The sequence below is a fragment of the Lethenteron reissneri genome, chromosome 2 (assembly GCF_015708825.2).
Source record: "Lethenteron reissneri isolate LAM-NWPU_2019-01 chromosome 2, ASM1570882v1, whole genome shotgun sequence".
Classification (NCBI taxonomy): Eukaryota; Metazoa; Chordata; class Hyperoartia; order Petromyzontiformes; family Petromyzontidae; genus Lethenteron; species Lethenteron reissneri.
The window spans coordinates 260737-283077 of NC_083780.1; the positions used below are offsets into that span (position 1 = coordinate 260737).

General features: G+C 53.7%; 1 protein-coding gene across 6 annotated transcripts in view; it reads right to left on the bottom strand.

The window, feature by feature from the left end:
* Positions 1-635: 635 nt before the first annotated feature.
* Positions 636-22341, bottom strand: part of LOC133339250 (sideroflexin-3-like) — a 31571-nt gene continuing 9865 nt past the window's right edge. For 2 of the 6 annotated variants that reach the window (XM_061547644.1, XM_061547711.1), the window contains exons 2-10: positions 19545-19678; positions 19251-19349; positions 18823-18898; positions 10174-10259; positions 9590-9717; positions 9189-9238; positions 3402-3451; positions 2521-2568; positions 637-1943 (exon numbers count right to left, since the gene is read on the bottom strand). In XM_061547644.1, the coding sequence (XP_061403628.1) occupies positions 1847-1943; positions 2521-2568; positions 3402-3451; positions 9189-9238; positions 9590-9717; positions 10174-10259; positions 18823-18898; positions 19251-19349; positions 19545-19621 (711 nt within the window). In that variant the 5' untranslated portion in view covers positions 19622-19678 and the 3' untranslated portion in view covers positions 637-1846. Of the gene's footprint in view, positions 1944-2520; positions 2569-3401; positions 3452-9188; positions 9239-9589; positions 9718-10173; positions 10260-18822; positions 18899-19250; positions 19350-19544; positions 19679-22341 lie in introns of all 6 variants that reach the window. The other 4 variants (XM_061547475.1, XM_061547619.1, XM_061547417.1 and 1 more) reach the window with 4 other exon arrangements.

Here is a 22341-nt window from a genome sequence, read left to right on the forward strand (position 1 = left end):
AACAATACTGTGTAATGGCTATTATTTAATTATTTACGGAGCCTATGAAAGTGGCGAAGGCGTGGCTAGCCGTTAGCAGGGGCAACCGCCGTCCAATGAAACTGCAGCCCTTGGCGAAGGCGTCGCTAGCCGTTGCCAGGTCCAATGAAAGCAGCGAAGGCGTCGCTAGCCGTTGCCAGGGGCAACCGCCGTCCAATGAAAGTGCGTGGCGTATGGTCCGAAATCCACACACACACAGACAGACATGCACGATTTTATATATATAGAAGATATATATGTGGTGAATACGAGTAATATAAGGGAATTACTAATAAAGCCACTATTGTAGACTGCAGTCTTATCACGTTGATTTGTTCTTTTTTTGAGTTTCAAACTTTTAACGTTAAAGAAAACGCGAGTTGTAACGTTGTTTGTCTCTGCTCTGCATATTATTTGTGCACCTCCAGACGTTTTGGGAAAGTCGGGTCATAGACCTTTCGTCAATCTGGAGATTTCCAGATAGTCTGTAACCTCTCTTTGCCCCAAGCTTGTTGTTTAATGGAATTTTACGACCTCCACATGCTTGGTGTGGCTTGTGAGGGGTAGAGTTGAGAGTTTTGGGGGTATCTGATTTTTTTATATATATTTTTTTCTATTATTATTAAAAAATATTATTGGCTGAATTATTCTTAATATGAATTTGGAAAAAGGGGCATAAATACAACAGCACCATGAGGCACCACGGTGGTGACAGTCTGGGGAAGCTGAAGATCGCAGGGGTGGTTTGTGTAGGCTTTGTGTGTGTGTAATGTGCATTATACATAGCACCTCACATTTGTCTTCACAGATAAACAAATTTTATTAATGGTTCGAAAGATCTGTACGCGACACGAGCCTATTGCCAGCAGTGGACAGGCAATTTCGGCGAGGTGGGGTGTGGATGCCGCACAGCCAGGACAGACTGACATTGGATGAAACTGCACAGTTTGATTTTGAGATTACATTAACATCCAAACCAGGCAGGGCACAAGGTCGCACTGGCCCTGGGGGAACCCGTGGCCCCGGCAGAACCCGGGGCCCTGGGGAAACCTGCACCGTCCCTCAATTCTCGGCTCGTGTTGAATCTTTTCTATACAACCTTTTGAGAGTGCTGTTTGTTGCTGACCGCTTGACGTTTTGGGCCACTGCTCAGAAACCACGTTAAACAACAAAACGCTTGTACTCTGCTATTTAGACGTTAATACACTCTTACTCATATTTTGTAATTATTCCTCAAATCTTCACCGATTCTCAAGATCTTTTCCAATCAACGCCCCCAATTTTAGGGGGAGATTGCTATGCAGATTCCAATTGAGTAGATCACGGTGTTATTTTTAACATTTTGACTGACACGCCAGCACACAATGGCCTACTCTTGGAAATTATGCTGGAGGATCTTAATCGTCCAGTATCAAGCCTATAAGCACATGATATTTGCACGGTTACTAGGCACCGTGGTATTAACCAGGGCGGAAGTCGATTCACACGGGAAGCACACGACAGAGACGTCGCAGTGGCTGCTCGCTGGGGGCAGACAGGGCCTGCAGATAAGTGTGCATTTGAAATGAGGCCTACAAAGCCTCAAAGATAAGAAAAATACAGACACGAGCTCTCAAAGAAACAGGATACAAACCCATAAAATTTAGGCCTGCAGATAGGCCCTCATGGAAATGGCCTACGCACAGGTTGAGAGACAGGGCCTCAAGGAGCCTAGATAGAGAAGAAAAATATCTTAAAGAGATGAGGCCTACAGACAGAGCTTCATGGAGATAGGGCCTGCATAACATACAGTGTGGGGGCACCACTCTCCTAGCTCCACTGGAGGCCGCTATAGACCCTTGTTGAAGAAGACCACACATAGTTTGGGATTCTTGCTCCAGATCTCCACCCTCACCTCGGGCTCCAGGCACGACACCGGCATGGAGCTGGGCCACAGTGACACGATCAATTTCATTAGCTCCAACACCATCACCAGCAACATAATCAGCATAAACATCAGCAGCAGCAGCATCAACAACACTATCAGCAGCAACAATCAAAATACTGTATCAGCAACATCACCATCAACAATCACAATCAACACCATCAACAACATTCAAATCAACACCATCACTATCAACACCATCACCGACATCAGCACCATCACCATCCCATATATTTACCACCCATTGATAACAGTCATCACTTGTGGCCGGGCTTCATCACAGTTAATTTGTTAGCTTTTGTGAATGTGTCTTGCTATAAGTCAATGTGTCTCTATATAGATCTGTGGATCTCTAGGTCCCATGGGTCTCTCTATAGTTCTATGGGTCTCTATGTATGTCTGTGGATCTTCCATGTGAGTCACTGGTGACCGGGCTGAAACCATCAACTCAGTAGACTTAAGAAGCCATTTTACCACAGTGGGCGGCTAAAAACTGGACTTGAACCCAGGACCTCAACGGTGCCAGCTCAGTGTTTTCGACACAATCATGATGAACTTCCTGTGTTTTTGATCAGAACCTGTTCTGTGGGAAGAGAGCGCAGCAAAGTGGTGTGGCGAACACCAGGCTGGGGGAAATAAGAAGACACGGGGAGACAAGACAGGGGGAACACAAAGGCATATGGGGACACACGGAGGAGAGAGGGAAGAGAGGTTAAATAACTTGCAGTTATATATCTTTGTAGTTGACATATAAACACAAACTGATGCAAATTACAAATACAAAGACAGTCACAGAGAGACAATTATACACATACCCAGACACTCGATGTGACACAGGTACCTTTTTAGAGACAGAGTATATCCCGATTAAACAGAATAGCAGAGAGACAGTCACAAAGACACTCGGAGACTAAAGACACAATCACAGACAGAGACACAGGGGTTCATAGAGATAACAGCCGCCATTCGTCACTAAGTAGTGGTGGCAACATCGCAACTTTTGTGCCAGACGAGGTGCACGTTGTGTGGAAGAATCGCCGGTAGGTCCCTGGACAGATCAAGGTCCCGTGGGTTGACTGAGATGACTGGCAGATGCGCGCCACCTGTGCTCCCCATTGTGCAAACTTGTGCCAATGTTGTTTTGAGCATAAATACACCGCCCTCTGTTGTTGTTGGAGGGCGACTGCCTCCAACTACCCAGTAGCGTCCTTCACAAGCCGCTTCCACAGAAGCCGATCTTGACACCGCTGGTATCGGTCATTAGCAGGTCCACTCAGCTGCACATCCTTCTGTATGTACCACAGCCCAATTCCTCTCGCCCATGCCATGCCCGTTTAACTCCCTCTATCCGGCCAAATAGAGGCAGATACCAATTGAGCCATAGAAACACAGACTCACACATAGAGAAAGCCGCAGGCTCATACCCTGGCACACAGAGGACACAGAGATAGATTCTTACCAGAGTCCAACCAAGGCAACTTGCACAGGAGCTCCTATCCATGGTATCCGCTGAGAAACATAATAACCACGATCATTATCACCATCATCACTATCATCATCACTGTTCCCTCGTGGTAGCGTGGTTTTTTTTCTTCAGGTCCTCCAGTTTTTCCCTCCACATTTCAAAACATGCATTTAGATTATTTGTCTGCTATAAATTTCCATGTGATAAGCAACTTCGTTGAGCTGTCATTTGTGATAGCCAGGTCACTTCTAGAAAAAATAACTAAAAGCTCAGTGGCCTTTACGTGGTAAAATGAAACTGATTTTTTTGTGATTTGCTTACCTTTCCTATACTTTGCACTCCTATCGTGTTTTTGTATTGTTCTTGTCGCTTTCTGACCCGCCCCTACTGGACATTTGTGAAAAAGAGGTTGATAACTCATCGGATTCACGCAGTATAAATAAAGATCCTGATTCTGATCATCTCCATCATGATCATCATTAGTATCACCATCATCATTGTCATCATCTTTGTCATCACCATTATCATCAGTAGCATTATCATCACTACGATGAATATTACTGCAAAAATTATTTTCACTGGTAAGGAACGTTTCACACAAAGCTGAAAGATTTGAAAGAGAGAACCAGGTGACAAAATAAGATGCAAAGATGAAGACAACTAACTAGAGAGAGGTTTATAGCAAGGCCGTAGCCATGGAGTCAACATTGGGGGGGACCAAATCTTCCAGGGGGTCTGGGGGTCCCCCCCCCCCCCCAGAAAAAAAAATCTAAATTTGGAAACGAATTTTCTGCCTAAAATATTTTTAAAAAATTCACTAACACATAGGATAGACTTTTTATTTATTTTTTACAATAATGTCGAATAGTGTATTGTATTACATTGCTCTGTTTTTTTTATCTTTTCTTGTTTCATTGTATGTGAAGTACCGGTGAAGACACTTGACGCCGAGGTGGAGGCACACGGATATTTATTCAACACAACTCGTATGTGACATACAGCACTGGAGGGGGTATCGGCCCCCTCACCCGACTAGCTAAGGATACACTTCCTGGCTAAGTCCTAGCCTACCTCACAGTCCTCCACTACTGGGCTAGGGGAGGCTACTTGGCCCGACACTGGTAAGTCGGGCCGGTACCCGGAGTCCCAGACCAGCTCTTAGAAGAGCACCGGCTCTGGCTTTCGGGACCACGCCGCTGGCTCGGTCCTGTTCGGCCCTGACAAGGACATCGAACGAGGGAGTCCAGGGCTCTATCTAAGACGTCTTCAGTCTTCTTAGTTAACTATAACATAACTAACCCCCGAGCCCCTATAACGTCCCCTTTTATACCCAACCCTCCTTGAGGGGTGGGGCCCCGGGGGATCATAACGCCAAACCAGCCCCCCCCAGGGTGTCTGGCTCGGACGTCGCAGAGGGCATCTCCCTGTGCACACACGTAGCCCCGCCCACTGTGTTTCTTTCCCATAGACTGCCATACATAACGGCCCTCTCTCTAACACCCTTACATCACTCCCCCCTGCATAGCTCGCAGCCGTCCCGGCTGCCAACATACACAATGACAATAAAAATGAATTTATACCGTAACCGCGCGTGTGCCTCACTAATTTCAACAATAACAAGAACGAGAACACAACAAAATGCAACAGCAAGAAGAGAAAACAACCCGACGCACCCCCCCTTTGATAAATACGAATTCCGTAAAAAAAAAACAAGCTATATACAATTTGCAGGAAACCCACCATACACACAACACACAATGAACACAACCTATATACATGAAAACTGGCTAACCCACTCGAACTTTACGAATCTTCAGCTCACTGTTTCAACGCGCCTCAGAGGGTCTCAACCTCCGAGCCGTCAGGTCAAGCCGTCAGCCATAGCATGACGGGACCACCCTCCCTGAGCCATGTGAGCGCACAGCCCACAAGGCTAGACATACCACGGAGTGTTTTAATCTCCGGGCTGTCAGGTCAAGCCGTCAGACACAGCCTGACGGGACCACACTCCCTGAGCCATGTGAGCACACAGCCCACTAGGCTAGACATACCACGGAGTGTTTTAATCTCCGGGCTGTCAGGTCAAGCCGTCAGACACAGCATGACGGGACCACACTCCCTGAGCCACGTGAGCACACAGCCCACTAGGCTAGACATACCACGGAGTGTTTTAATCTCCGGGCTGTCAGGTCAAGCCGTCAGACACAGCCTGACGGGACCACACTCTCTGAGCCATGTGAGCACACAGCCCACTAGGCTAGACATACCACGGAGTGTTTTAATCTCCGGGCTGTCAGGTCAAGCCGTCAGCCATAGCATGACGGGACCACCCTCCCTGAGCCATGTGAGCGCACAGCCCACAAGGCTGGACATACCACGGAGTGTTTTAATCTCCGGGCTGTCAGGTCAAGCCGTCAGACACAGCCTGACGGGACCACACTCCCTGAGCCATGTGAGCACACGGCCCACTAGGCTAGACATACCACGGAGTGTTTTAATCTCCGGGCTGTCAGGTCAAGCCGTCAGACACAGCATGACGGGACCACACTCCCTGAGCCACGTGAGCACACAGCCCACTAGGCTAGACATACCACGGAGTGTTTTAATCTCCGGGCTGTCAGGTCAAGCCGTCAGACACAGCCTGACGGGACCACACTCTCTGAGCCATGTGAGCACACAGCCCACTAGGCTAGACATACCACGGAGTGTTTTAATCTCCGGGCTGTCAGGTCAAGCCGTCAGCCATTGCATGACGGGACCACAACGCTCATGTTAAACACGCAACACTCACAGGGCCATCCTGGTCAGGATCTGCGCCCCAAGATAAGTGACAGCCAGCACCACAATTCCAAATCCCTGGCAGCATGTCACCATCGCAATTTAACACCATCACAACACATACACCTCACATCCCGTATCCGTACCCCTCATCTCCGAGACTCGCATTGCAGCAATGCAGCTGTACCAACCGAGTGGAGAGAGCGACGCAATTAACGGAAACGCACCCCCGATCCATGTAGAACACAAGGAGCATTCCCGCACAAAAGACATCCTACCATCACAACACATACACCTCACTTCCCGCATCCGTACACCTCATCTCCGAGACTCGCATTGCAGCAATGCAGCTGTACCAACCGAGTGGAGAGAGCAACGCAATTAACGGAAACGCACCCCCGATCCATGTAGAACACGAGGAGCATTCCCGCACAAAAGACATCCTCTGTGCAACAACGGACAGGAACAAACCAGTGGGTTTGAACAACCCGTACCTGTAATTTCAAAATCCCCTTCAACATTAACCAAATAACACTCGCACAAGCCAAAATGCAAAAAGAACAGAGGGAAAAACCGTCCGCGAGGAACACAAAACCGGAGAGTCAAGGTGAAAAAGTCCCTCCCAGCAGTGTCTCCATAGTCGGAAGCCTCTCTTCAATCACGGACCCCTCTCGCTCTTACCACCGATGCCCTCCCCCTCTCTTCTTACTTCAATGGGGGAAGGGAGGCCCGTAATCACAGGGCTGCAGTGGTACGCCGCCAGGCCGGCACACAAGGCCCACAAGGCCGGCACACAAGGCGCAAAGCACACAAGGCGCAAAAGGCTGGAACGCCGGCACGTTGAAGTGGCGTGAAACGCCGGCATGGTGCAAATGGCGGGAACGCCGACACCGCCGAAACGGCGCGAACGCCACAGCCAATTTCGCCATCACTCACCAACACCCGGCCACTCCCTTGCCACCAGCAGCTGGTCGAGTTGACGGGCGACGTTGTTCCAACTCGCCGTCGATGGCGAGCAGCCCGGGCCCGCAGCCTCTGATGGAGTGCAGCGGTTGTTGTAGATTCCTGCGGGCAGATGTCACCTCCACTCGGCTGTGCGTCGGTGCGAGCGGCCGATGGGATCGCCCGTCGCGGTGGTGATGACGTCGTAGCCTCAGCGACGGCGATGCCGGAGTGGATGTGTAGGCTGGCCACGCCCCGAACAGCTGCAGCGTCGATGGCGGGAGATTCAAACTCGGGCCGCTCCGAAATGGCGGGAAGGCGCCCTGGTCGCCGGCCCGCCTCAGCCCGTGTTGAACCACCGGCCCCCAGCCGCGCGATGGTCTCCAGCGCGGCGGCAGCGGCACACAGCAGCCCCGCCAGCCTCCCGTGAGCCAGCCGCAACGCGTCCGGCCGTGGTCCTTCCTCACTCAGATGCCCCGGTAAGGAGACATCAGGCCTCGGCTGCACCATGGCTTGTGTAGCCGTCTCGGGCTAGACGATCTCGGCAGTATCTTCCTCTTTCGGTACTTTGGGCCGCGCTGTCTTCCGCGTGTCCATGTTCGAGTTTTACTTCTGACACCAGTTGAAGTACCGGTGAAGACACTTGACGCCGAGGTGGAGGCACACGGATATTTATTCAACACAACTCGTATGTGACATACAGCACTGGAGGGGGTATCGGCCCCCTCACCCGACTAGCTAAGGATACACTTCCTGGCTAAGTCCTAGCCTACCTCACAGTCCTCCACTACTGGGCTAGGGGAGGCTACTTGGCCCGACACTGGTAAGTCGGGCCGGTACCCGGAGTCCCAGACCAGCTCTTAGAAGAGCACCGGCTCTGGCTTTCGGGACCACGCCGCTGGCTCGGTCCTGTTCGGCCCTGACAAGGACATCGAACGAGGGAGTCCAGGGCTCTATCTAAGACGTCTTCAGTCTTCTTAGTTAACTATAACATAACTAACCCCCGAGCCCCTATAACGTCCCCTTTTATACCCAACCCTCCTTGAGGGGTGGGGCCCCGGGGGATCATAACGCCAAACCAGCCCCCCCCAGGGTGTCTGGCTCGGACGTCGCAGAGGGCATCTCCCTGTGCACACACGTAGCCCCGCCCACTGTGTTTCTTTCCCATAGACTGCCATACATAACGGCCCTCTCTCTAACACCCCTACATATGTAATGGCAGAGATTAGGGATTAATAAAGTACAACCATAACCACAATCATATAAACAGAGATCTATTTTATAGCAATATATTGGGGGGGACATTTTGAGCATATTTGAATATTGGGGAGGCTGTGTGTGTCCCACAATATATATTATAATTACGGCCTTGGTTTATAGACGCCATACACATCAGCAATGTCCGCAACCGTCCACAACCAGCCTGATCTGCACAACGAGGGAGTTCCAAAACCGGTAGGCACCAGTGGGGAGGTCCCCAACCGGTAGGCACCAGTGGGGAGGTCCCCAACCGGCAGGCACCAGTGGGGAGTTCCAAAACCGGTAGGCACCAGTGGGGAGGTCCCCAACCGGCAGACACCAGTAGGGAAGTCCCCAACCGGCAGGCACCAGTGGGGAGGTCCATAACCGGGGGGCACCAGTGAGGAGTTCCACAACCGGGGGCGGGGGGGCACCAGTTGATCATCACCATGACCGATAGGGAAACATCTGTCGACTGAACCTGGGCAACGATTAGCCTCCCACTATATGTGTACCGGATGTAAATTCCTCTGGCACGCCTATGGACGGCTTTTCGAATTATACGGTCGAAGATGATAAATAATGTCGGGGTCACACCCCGAGGTGAACAGGGAATAGCTTTGATTCCCGGTCACACAGCTTGAACCCGGGCCTGCCCCCACCATCATGAATATCCTTCATGATTCTGAACGATTGATCACCATCATTACTTCCATCGCCACCATTACCAATTTTCATAATCAACACCACAGTCACTACCACCGATGTTGAAACTCCTGCCCACGTTCCCATTGCTGGGGCCTGGGGAGCAGTCTGCCTCACCTTGAGGAGAGGTGTCTTCTCAAGCGTGTTCATGATGACTGGTGGAATGGCTGCAGGGAGCAGAGATTCACATAATCACCAACAACAAAAACTGCCATTCGCCACTAAGTGGTGGTGACGTCACCACGGCACTTGTGCCAGGCCAAGTGCACTCCGAGGCCATGTGAAGTTTCGAAGGCTCACTGGCAGGACAGACCCAGGTGCTATGGGTTGACTGAGATGACTGGCAGGTAGCTTCCATGCAGCGTTACACACCTAACAAACAATGCAGCTCAACTGATTTGGAGTGAGACCCCTGCTGCCAAACCGGAGCTGGTTAGAAGCATGGTTGTGGGGGTTGTGGTTGTTGTGGTGGTTGTGGTTATTGTGGTGATTGTGGTGGTGGTGCTTGGCCCTCTCACCCATGGCCGGCAGGGCCATGCACACGCGGGAGAAGACGACCTGAGCAATGGCGGAGCGTGCGGCGATGCGAGACTCAGAGACACGGACTCCGTGTTCATCAGCCACGGAGACACCATGAATCAGCTCCCTATGGAGACATGGGAACATGGAGACACCGTGAGTCAGCTCCCTATGGAGACAGGGGGACATGGAGATTCCATACGTGAGCTCCCTACGGAGGCACAGGGACATGGAAAGACTGAATTAGCTCCCTATGGAGACACGGAGACAAAGGGACACAGGGAGACACTGGGAGAGACACGGGGAGGAACAAGGGGAGACATATGGGAAGGCGCATGGGAATACAAAGAGATGCACAGGGAGGCACACGGAGAGACATACGAGGAAGAACAAGGGGAGACACACAGGGAGACACACACGGAGACACACAGGGAGACACACAGGGAGACGCATGAGGAGATACACGGGGAGTCGCATGGGGAGATGCAGGGAGATGCATGGGGAGATGCAGGGAGAGCAGGGAGAGATGCACAGGAAGACACGGGGATAAGCATAGGGAGGCACAGTGAGGCGCATGTATCACCTCTGCCGCATGAAGGGGACGTTGATGCAGTTGGCGGCAGCGACAGCGGCGAAGGGGACCAATCTCCCCATGATGGGCGGCAGCGTCTGCATGACAACGGTGATCAGGATGGGGGTGGGGGAGGAGGCACCACGGCGCACACGCATGGAGATGCATTGAGACGCACAGAGATGCACGGAGGTCACACAGACTCAATGGCTGAGCTGCGGACTCGACTCCCCTGCACCGATATTGCGGAGCTGAATGGCGCCGGCAAATGCGCAGGCACCCAGGATGAGAGCCTCGTCGAGTCTCAGCACTCTCTTGCTGGAGGCTCCTACCCAGTGTTTATGTAGTGGTGGTATTGACGTGCGCCGGCAGTGATGGATCACGGGGCGCGGGGTTGGGCACGCGATGGGGGCGTGGCATGGACGCGCGCGCCGGTGGTGAGGCGCGCTCACACAAGCTGGGAAAAGAGGATCGTAGCGAGTGCGCAGTGATTGGTCAGATAAGTGGGTACTCTCAGCGACGTCCGCAGGAGGGGTATAAAGGGGGACGCGCGAGAGCACTCGTGGTCAGTGTTAACCAGTTGAAGACCGAAGATGGGGTGGAGGAGGTAGGGGCCCGAGACCCCTAGTCCCGCCGTCCTTGTGGGGACCGGGGCCCTGTGTGGCTCGGAGCCGAGACTGGGGGGACCGTAGCCCGACGCCCGTGTGGGTCGGGACGGTGGTACCCAGAGCCGAGACGGGCACCCCGGCTGGGTGTGTCCCGGAAGGCTACGGGGCGTAAGAGCCCGTGTCAGTACAGCTGAGTGGGTGTTGGTCACCCGTGTAGCTGAGTGGGTGTTAGTCACCCGTGTAGCTGAGTGGGTGTTAGTCACCCGTGTAGCTGAGTGGGTGTTGGTCACCCGTGTAGCTGAGTGGGTGTCCGTCACCCGTGTAGCTAAGTGGGTGTTGGTCACCCGTGTAACGAAGTAGGGTGTTAGTCATCCGTGTAACTACAAGTTGGCGAAAATAAAGAGTGTGCTACCCGTGAAGTCGTCTCCTGCCGAGTTACTACTTTACAACTGGCGTCAGAAGTAAACCTGTCTTCAAGGAGAATGGACACAAGGAAGACTTCTCGTTCCCACGTGCAAGACCGGGGAGACGACGACGTACCGGTGACACCACCCTCGGGAGGAGAGGACGAGGAGTTGCCGCCGATGCAGCACTTCGCGGAAATGGCCGATGCTCCGCCCGCCTCCGACACCAGCCTGCAGGACGCACACTCCCGCCTGGCGGAGTTGCTGCTCGCCGCCGCTGCGATCTTGGCGGACATCTCCGTTCCAGCGGCCGGTGGAACGCCTGCGGGGTTGGAAGAGGCGGCGCGGCTGGAGGGTTCCCGCCATAAGGCGTTTCGCGCCAAAAGTTTGGGAGTTGGCGCCATTTTTGAGGGTCCGCCTCCGGTTGGCGGGAAACGCGGACACCACGTGGCCAGAGGTCTCCACACAGCGCAGCCCGCGTCATCGGCGAGCGCCGGAGCTCTCCATTTTGCGCCTGCAGAGGGAGCCGACATTTTCTACAACCACAGCGGCGCGCGGGAAAATCGTTCCAACGACGACGACGACGATCGAGTTCTCCAGCAACGATTGCCCGCGCTGTCGGTGTTCAAGGCGGACGGGGGCGACTGGGGAGCCTTCCAGCGACGGTTCATCGCGCATCAAGAAATGTCGGGGTGGTCCGACACCACTGCCCTGCGCGCGCTGCCAGCGATGCTCGACGACGACGCGCTTGCGGCCTTCACGTCTGCCCCGAGGTCGTCCCGCTCAACGCTCCAGGCCGCGCTGCACCTGTTGGCCAAGGTGTTCGGGCCGCCCTCGACCTGTCGCCACCAGTTCTACGATCGGCGGAAGGTGGTTGGAGAAACAACGCTCGCCTATCGCACGGCGCTGCTCGCCCTGGCGGATTCAGCTTTTCCCCGCATGGACAAGGAGGGGAAGGACGCCATGGTGACGGAGCAGCTGCTGGCGCTGGCTCACGGATTGGGAGTTCCCATTAATACGGCGGACGAGATGGACATCTGCTCCCTGGGGATTGCCACGAGTATCCACGCTTACGAGGTCCTACAGCGGAAGCCGACGGTCGTCTGCGCATCGGTGGAGAACGGGGCACCGGCCGCCACGATCATCGGACCTCAGCCTGCTGTGCCTCGGGAGGAGGCCTTCGCTGGTTCGAGGCCGGGGGAGTGGAGAACGGGAGGTCGTTCGCCCACACGCTCCTCCCGCAAGCTGGAGCAACCGAAACCTACGACGTCCCTCGTCGTCTGCTACAACTGCGGCCTTCGGGGCCACGTCGCGTCCGGGTGCCGGGCCCCGCGTCAACGCACCGCGGGACCACGTCCGGACGACGACCAGGGACTCAAGACATCCCAACTGAACCCGGCAAGTCGCGGCACCTCACACGTTCGGTCCACACGCACGGCACGTTCGGGTCGCCGCTTAGCGGTGGGGGGACCGTGTATGGGCGCCGGGGGTTCGGTTCGGCGAGAGGGGTCCGCGTACGGCCCGAAGGCAGTCGAGTGGTCCGAATTGGCCCACAGGATTGTGGCTGCGTCGGCCGGGTCGTCCGTGGTAACGGGGTACATTGACGGGGTTGAGGTCCGGGTGCTCGTGGACACGGGTGCGTCGGCCACTATTATTTTGGACCTTATTTATAATATTCTTCCCGTACAATGTCGACCACTTCTGCCGGTGGACGTACCATTTTACGCGGCAAACGGGGGATCTTTGGGAATCATCGGCCAGATTCGGGCGAATATTTGTATTGGCGACATTAAATTGGCGGGTCCTATTTTTGTATCATCATCGTTGGCCGTTCCTTGTTTACTAGGCACGGACTTTCTGTCTAAAATGCCCATAAAAATTCTCATAGACCAGGCCTGCATTGAGCTTCCGTCGGGTCGGCGGGTTGAGTTTTTGAAGAGTCCAAATAAGATACGCACGGCTTGTGCGACGGTGCAGGCGCTGGCAACCCGGACTGTACGGGTGCCCCCGGGATCGCAAATGTTGGTACCCCTTCGGTTGAGAAAACCCCTTGGGGCGGATGCGGGGGCGCAGGGAGTTCTATTGGGGCCGTCTAACAGGGCTAAAGGGGACCTCGACTTAGCGGTGGCCCAGACCATGGTGAGGGGGGACAGTGAGCCGTTCGTTGTGGTCCTGAATACGGGGTCGCGGCCGGCCGTGATTACGCAGGGAACGGTGCTCGCTCACGCCGCGCCGCTACCCGTCGAGGAACAGCTCGTTGCTCACGCCGATTCACATGTCGATACGCATCCCCAAAGTGGGGAGGGGACGGAGTGGTTGGACTCGTTGTGTGCCGGGTCCAGTACCTTGTCCAGTGTGCAGTTGGGTGCATTGAGGGGCTTGCTGCTCGAGTTCGCTGACGTGTTTAGCAGGCACAAGTACGACATTGGCTGCACAGACCTGTTGCGCCACCACATAGAGACTGGGGACGCGGCCCCTATTCGACAGAATCCCTTCCGGCTCAGTCCAGCCGAGAAGGAGCATGTGCAGTCGGCAGTAAATGACATGTTGGCGGCCGACATCATTGCGCCCTCTTCCAGTCCGTGGGGTGCTCCTATCGTCTTGGTTAAAAAACAGGATGGATCCCTGCGGTTCTGTGTTGATTTCCGCCGCCTAAACAAAATATCAATGGCCGATGCGTATCCGCTCCCCAGGATGGATGAGTCGCTGGATGCCTTGGCAGGAGCACAGTTTTTTTCGACGCTCGATTTGCTTTCGGGATTTTGGCAATTGCCCCTCGATGACGAATCAAAACCTAAAACCACTTTCCGGACACCGGGAGGCCTATTTGAGTTCAACCGATTGCCCATGGGTTTACATTCCGCTCCTGCCACGTTCCAGAGGCTCATGGAATTGGTTTTGTCAGGCCTTCAATGGGACACCTGTTTGATTTACCTCGATGATATCATCGTTTTCAGCCGAACTTTTGAGGAGCACCTCCAGCGACTGAGGGCAGTGTTTCTCAGGATGCGTTCCGCGAAGCTTAAATTTAAACCGGCTAAATGTTTTCTGCTTCGGGAATCGGTCAGGTATTTGGGCCATATCGTTAGCCGTTCGGGGATCTCGACGGACCCTGCTAAGACGCAATGCGTCGGCTCATGGCCAACACCGACCTCTGTTACTGAAGTCCGCAGCTTCATAGGATTTGCCTCCTATTACCGTCGTTTTGTCAAACAGTTTGCCACCATAGCCAGGCCCCTGCACGCCTTGACGGCTAAAGGGGTGCGGTTTCACTGGGGGCCGGAGGAGGAGGCCGCGTTCTGCTCCCTTCGTGACGCCTTGGTGCAGGCTCCCCCCTTGTGTTACCCCGATTTCACGCAACCGTTTGTGCTCGACACGGATGCCAGTAACACGGGTATCGGGGGAGTGCTCTCACAGGTGGTCGGGGGGGTCGAACGGGTGGTCGCCTACGGTAGCAGGGTTCTGTCCCCCGCGGAACAACGCTACTGCGTGACACGGCGTGAATTGCTGGCGATTGTGTTTTTTATACAGCAATTCAGGCCGTATCTGTATGGCCGTCACTTTACGGTTCGCACGGACCATGCGGCTCTCCAATACGCTATGCGGGTGGCGCAGCCATCCGGCCAATTGTCCCGATGGTTGGAGGTCCTTCAGGACTACCAATTCACGACGATTTACCGCAAGGGGTTGCGCCACTCGAATGCGGATGCATTGTCACGGTTGCCGACGCGTACGGAATGCGCATGTCAGTTGGGATCGGCGCGGTGTAAACCTTCTGTCGATGTCCCCGCGGAAGTGGTGCTAGCCGCCACGGATACTACGGGGGTCGACGCCCCCACGGGGAGGGACTCGCTGTTAGCATTGCCTCTCATCGAGTGGGGCCGTCTGCAAATGGCCGACAGCTCCCTACTCGCGCTACGTCGGAAGGTTAACGTTCCCGAGGGCGGGGAAACGCGGGTCGGTTCCTGGGTGTGCAGACAGGGCCTCTTGATGAAGTGGGACTCCATGTCCCGGCGTCACATGCTTGTGGTGCCGGTTGCTGTACGGGGTAAGGTCGTCCTGGCTGCCCATGAACGACTCATGCATCTGGGGTTTCACAAAACGCTCGCCCTCATTCAGCGAGACTACTATTGGCCTGGGATGGGCAGTGACGTGGCGAACATTCTTAAGGGGTGTGTAGGGTGCGCTAAAAGAAAACCGCCACCAATAGCGGCTAATCCACCGCTTCAATCCATTCAAGTTTCGCGCACGAACGAATTGGTCGCGCTAGACATCTTGGGGCCCTTTCCCACTACACCTCGGGGAAATAAGTTCCTGCTGGTTGGCGTAGAGTACTTCACCCGCTGGCCCATGGCGTGGCCACTCGCCAACCAGTCGGCTGCGGCAGTGGCGGACGCCTTTGTCCAAGGTTACGTTTTGGACAAAGGCGCCCCCGAACGCTTGCTGACGGATCAAGGGAAAAACTTTTCGAGTGTTTTGTTGCGCGAGGTGTGCGACCTGTTGGGTACAAAGAAAGTACGTACCTCCCCGTACCACCCGCAGACTGACGGTATGGTTGAACGTCTGAACAGGACGATTACGTCTATGCTGTGCCAACAGGTATGCGACGACCAGGTGGATTGGGACTTACAGGTAGCGGGGGTACTAGCGGCCTATCGGATGGCACCCCATGCGGCGACGGGGTTTTCTCCATTTTTTCTGATGTATGGGCGGGAGGCCGATCCGGCCATGGACGTCCAACTGGGGATTTCCCAGCCACGTGCAAAATCTAAATTGGCAGACCATATCAAGTTTAACATCGCCAAATTGGCTGAAGCGCGAGAGGCTGCGAGATTGAATTCGCGGTCTCGGCAGATCGCGAACGAGCGATTGCATGGACGGAAGGTGCATACGCACAATTGGGAACCGGGCGATAAGGCCTGGCTGCATTGTCCACACGCACCGTTGGCTACGTCCCCCAAACTGTTGAGACCATGGAGGGGACCGGTGGAAATTGTGCGGGTTGCACCACCCCAGAGTATACAGATTAAATGGGGAAAACGCCGTTGGTACGTGCACCCCTCCCGACTGAAACCCTACGCGGCGCCGCGTGACCCCGGGTTGTGCCGTGACGACCGAGCGTGTGATGTGACCGTCGACTCGGGGAGGGATGTGTCGCAGGCTGCTCCTCACGTGTCTCCACCTGACCCACCCCCAGGTGTCTCGGACCTGACGGCTGTTGACCGTCGGGAACCGGAACCCCGCGGCTCGCGCGGAGCCCCGATGCCTGGCCCATGCCTTCCTGAACTGCCGGCGCCACCGGATGGCCAACTGCGTCCTGTGCCGTACGACGGTCCGGCAAGGCGGACTCGGGCAAGGACGCAACACTTTTCATGAAAAAAAAAAAGAAAATTTTTTTTTTTCTTTTTTTGTTAAAGCCCGACTTCGTTGCCGGCTTCCCCCTCTGCCGGGGTAATGTCCCGTTCAAGGGACGCTCGGACATTGGGACGCTGCATGAGTCGGAGAGAAAAGAAGAGAAAATGATTAAAGAAATGTTTTTTTATTGTTACTCTTTCCGCATACACAGTATCGTTGCCACTCGCCGGATTGTGCATGTTGTTCTTGTTGCGGGTGTGGCGGTTGCTGGGTTTTGCAGATTGCGGTGTTCATGTTGTGTTGTTAGGGTTTGTGTTATGTTACGGGGCACACATGGGAGTGAAGGGGTGTTGTATGTTTTATTAGCAGCCGGGTCGGCTGCGAGCTATGTGGTAGGGGGTGATGTAGTGGTGGTATTGACGTGCGCCGGCAGTGATGGATCACGGGGCGCGGGGTTGGGCACGCGATGGGGGCGTGGCATGGACGCGCGCGCCGGTGGTGAGGCGCGCTCACACAAGCTGGGAAAAGAGGATCGTAGCGAGTGCGCAGTGATTGGTCAGATAAGTGGGTACTCTCAGCGACGTCCGCAGGAGGGGTATAAAGGGGGACGCGCGAGAGCACTCGTGGTCAGTGTTAACCAGTTGAAGACCGAAGACGGGGTGGAGGAGGTAGGGGCCCGAGACCCCTAGTCCCGCCGTCCTTGTGGGGACCGGGGCCCTGTGTGGCTCGGAGCCGAGACTGGGGGGACCGTAGCCCGACGCCCGTGTGGGTCGGGACGGTGGTACCCAGAGCCGAGACGGGCACCCCGGCTGGGTGTGTCCCGGAAGGCTACGGGGCGTAAGAGCCCATGTCAGTACAGCTGAGTGGGTGTTGGTCACCCGTGTAGCTGAGTGGGTGTTAGTCACCCGTGTAGCTGAGTGGGTGTTAGTCACCCGTGTAGCTGAGTGGGTGTTGGTCACCCGTGTAGCTGAGTGGGTGTTAGTCACCCGTGTAGCTGAGTGGGTGTTGGTCACCCGTGTAGCTGAGTGGGTGTTGGTCACCCGTGTAGCTAAGTGGGTGTTGGTCACCCGTGTAACGAAGTTGTAGCTGAGTGGGTGTCCGTCACCCGTGTAGCTAAGTGGGTGTTGGTCACCCGTGTAACGAAGTAGGGTGTTAGTCATCCGTGTAACTACAAGTTGGCGAAAATAAAGAGTGTGCTACCCGTGAAGTCGTCTCCTGCCGAGTTACTACTTTACATTTACACTGGGCAGTGGTGATTGCTGCTGCTGTCGCAGCTCCTCTGTGCAATGCCAATGGACGTGAGTTTTGCTGATCCCATCTGTGGAGGACAATATTCCTGACATACAATATCCCGGTGTCTCCAAACTAAGCTGTATCTGCGGCAGCAGTTACATTGGGGAAACTAAGCGACATGTCTCGGACCGTGTTCGTAAACATAAGGCAGATCTGAAACACGGTAGGACCAATACTTCTGCCGTAGCTGATCATTATTTTAATGTGGTTGGCTTACACGAATTTGATTTGTCTAAAACGATGGTACTTTGCAAGCCTACTGGCTATCAACAAAGATTCGTTCATGAAACCATCCACTTAAAGGGACACAATTTCAACCGAGAAGACGGTTATAAACTCAGCAATCATTGGAAAGATGTCATCAACCACTTTGGGTCATGACTTGATTTGTACTTTCTTGTCAACCTCCACCGTCAGCCATGTGAATGTGTGGAGCGAGGTGCAATGCCCCCCATCTCTACCCCCTCTCTCTCCCCCGATCTCTACCCCCCCCCCCCCTTCTCTCTCCCCCCCCTCTCTCTTTCCCTATCTCTACCCCTTCTCTCTCCTGCATTAGCATTGCCTGCCCCATTCATGCTGCTGACACACTTGGACTGCGCCACTCGCCGCTCAGGGCTGGCTCCACGGCTCATGTGCCCTGCCCACTCACAGCTTTGGCCCACCCATTCATGCTGCCCTGCAGGACTTGTCCCCACTTCTTCTGACACTTGGGCTGCGTCCATTTCAAGGCTTTATAAATAGTTGCAGATGGAGGCTTGCCCACTTTTCTCTCCGCCTGATGACGACCTCTTGTGTTGCGTTCGAAACGTCGTGAGTTTTGGGTTTCATTAAAAAAAAAACATTTTATTATTATTATTTTTATTTTATACTTTTCTATCTACGTGACTTTACCGAAAGAACCAAAGAATAATCAAGACATCGTTCACCACTGAGCCATGGCCGGGAATCGCATGGGATGGGGGGCTGGGGTCGCAGTCGGGATCAGGGTCGTGACCTTTTACCTTGGCGAGGGACTTCAGTGCCAGCGCGGTAGCCACGGCTCCCGATGTGGCACAAATATATGCGCTTGCCAGCTGCCTGCAGCAGGAAAAACAAGTGTCACGACTGAGACACTTATTCATAGACCCGTATCTCCTCTCATGTCCTTTGTCCTCGAGTCCCTGCATGTCTCCCCATTTGTCCCCGTGTGTCTCCGTGTGTTCCCGTGTGTCACCCTGTTTGTCGCTGTGTGTCTCCCTGTATCCCCGGTGGGCTCCGTGTGTCCCTGTGTGTTTCCATGTCTCCCCGTATGTCCCCAAGTGTGACCGTGTGTCTCTGTGTCTCCTTGTGTCTCCCTATTTGTCCCCGTGCATCCCCGTAGTCCTTTGTCCCTGTATCTCCGTGTCTCCCCGTGTGTCTGCCGTGTCTCCCCATGTGTCCCCATGATCACGTGGTGCTCATGGGTGCGACTCCGCTGCGGTTCGTGAAGTTGACGATGGCATTGAATGACTGATTGATCCACTGCCAGAAAACCACCGCCGGGGTCGATCTAGAGCAAAAGGCAACAATCAACTATTACAGGCAACCATCAACCATCATGGGCAACAATCTACCACTACAGGCAACCATCAACAACCACGGACAACGATTAACCACCACGGGCAACCATCAACAAGTCAACTGACCATCAGCTGATATTAGTGCATAGGTAAGTAGGTGAGTGTGTTGGTGAGCGAGTGCTGACCGGTAGAAAGTGAGCATGCAGCCTGTGATGGTCATGTTGGCCGGGACCTGGGCTGACATGCGGCCGATGAGCAGCATCTTCTCCCCGGTTTCCGGGTGGAACGCAGAGTCATGGGCATACTTAGCACGCCACACCTACACCACCACCATCATCACCACCATCACCACCACCACCACTATCATAACTACCAATACCAATACCCACCATTCGCCACGAAGTGACGGTGACATCACCATGGCACCTGTGCCAGGCCAGGTGTACTTTGAGGCCACGTGAAGTGTCGAAGGCTCACTGACAGGTCTCGGGACAGACCCAGGTGCCATGGATTGGCTAACTGAGATGACCAGTAGATGCACTAGCTACCCCCTACTCTGCTAACGTGTTGCATTTTAGCCGTCTTGCGCTCCGCTTGTTGTTGTGAGTGTCACTCCTCTGCCCTCTGTTGTTGCTAAAGGGCTACTGCCTCCAACTGCCCGGTAGCATCCTTCACCAGCCTCCTCTATAGACGCTGATCATGACACCGCTGCTACCAGTCGTCGGCAAGTCCACTCAGCTCAAAATCCTCCCGTACCGCATCAGTCTCCTGCCCATGTCCGTTTAGCCTCCTCTATGTGGCCAAACAGGAGCTGCGTGGGCATGCGGTAACTGGGCATGCGGACTACATGACCCAGTCAACGCAGCCTTACCTGCCGGAGGAGCTCAATGATGGATTTGTGAGCTCAAACAATCCAGCATGGTTAAACCCAGGATGGATAGTAGGCATGCCAGCCTGAATATCTCTAACCATCGCAGATGTTCCATTAGAGGGGTCCATGTTTCACCAGCATAGAGCAGGGAGGGCATGCCTGTGGCTAAGAAGACCTGAAGCTTCATGCGCAGTGACAGACCAGGTAGCTTTCACACAACAATGCGCAGCCGACTGAAATATACTGCCGTCCAACTGATTAGAAATGAGACTTCTGCTGTCAAACCGGAGCTGGTCATAAGCACAAACACACTGCCAGGTAAGGGAAACTCTCCACTCTCTCCACAACTGCTCCATCACCAATGGGGAGCTGAGGGGGTGGAGTGTTTGGTGGCACAAAATACCCAAGCAGGTGCTTAGTTTTAGTGGGGCTGATGGTAAGACCCCACCTCTTAGTGGCACACTCCATGGTTCAGCAGCACCTCCTCCAACTCACCCTCTGAGTGAGCAACAATCACCAGATAATCAGCATACATTAGATGGTTGACCAATAGGGGGCCATACCTCGACCGCACCCAAGCATCGATCAGCCTCCCGTTGTATCTGTACCAGCAGATGTAAATTCCTCCAGTACAGCCATAGAAAGCTTGTTGAACTATGTGGGCAAAGATTATGTTAAAAAATGTAGGAGCCAGAGGACATCCCTGTTGCACCCCAAGGTGAAGAGGGAATGGCTCCTACTCCTGGCCACGTAGCTTTATCCAGGCCTGCCCACCCATCATGACGGCCCTTAATGATTGTAAGCAGACAGTCAGGGACTCTAAAAACCTGAAGAACTGCCCACAAACCCTGGCTTGTTGATGGTATCATAGGCATTGACCAGGTCAATAAAGCAGAAATATAGGTCTTGTTGGAATTCCCTACACCTCTGCTGTAGCAAACGGACAGGGAATATGGCATCCGTGCAGGACCGCCCTGGTCTGAAACCACATTGGGGCTTTGCAAGCCTCTCCTCAGCGTGCCTGGCAAGGTGATGTTGAATAATTCTTGCCAGGACCTTTCCCAGCACACTGAGAAGAGAGATGCCCCTATAGTTGTAACAATCTGTGTGGTCCCCACTCTTAAACAGGGGGACCACCAGGGATTCTTCCAATCCTGCATAACCTGTCCTGTACTATGGGGACCTCATTTACCAGTAAAAATATGATAATTGGTTCTTTACCCTTCTATCTGGCAACAAAACTGACACCTTTTTGCAAGGAGTCATGTTTGCATAGACCGCAATACCTGCAGTCATAATACAAACAAAAGAACTTAAATCTGATAATGTGCACTGTCCTTGAAGTTGATTGGTCCACACCCGAGACAGCTTTCCTTCGAGCCTAGTCTCATATGGGTTGGACCAGATGACGCCAAAAGGCGCACAACTCAAGGACAATGCACCATCAGAGTATGAGAGCTCGGGGCAAGCATCTACACTATGGGGACCTCATTTGCCAGTAAAAATATGATAATTGGTTCTTTACCCTTCTATCTGGCAACAAAACTGACACCTTTTTGCAAGGAGTCATGTTTGCATAGACCGCAATACCTGCAGTCATAATACAAACAAAAGAACATAACTCTGATAATGTGCACTGTCCTTGAAGTTGATTGGTCCACACCCGAGACAGCTTTCCTTCGAGCCTAGTCTCATATGGGTTGGACCAGATGACGCCAAAAGGCGCACAACTCAAGGACAATGCACCATCAGAGTATGAGAGCTCGGGGCAAGCATCTACACTATGGGGACCTCATTTACCAGTAAAAATATGATAATTGGTTCTTTACCCTTCTATCTGGCAACAAAACTGACAGAGTTATGTTCTTTTGTTTGTATTATGACTGCAGGTATTGCGGTCTATGCAAACATGACTCCGTGCAAAAAGGTGTCAGTTTTGTTGCCAGATAGAAGGGTAAAGAACCAATTATCATATTTTTACTGGTAAATGAGGTCCCCATAGTGTAGATGCTTGCCCCGAGCTCTCATACTCTGATGGTGCATTGTCCTTGAGTTGTGCGCCTTTTGGCGTCATCTGGTCCAACCCATATGAGACTAGGCTCGAAGGAAAG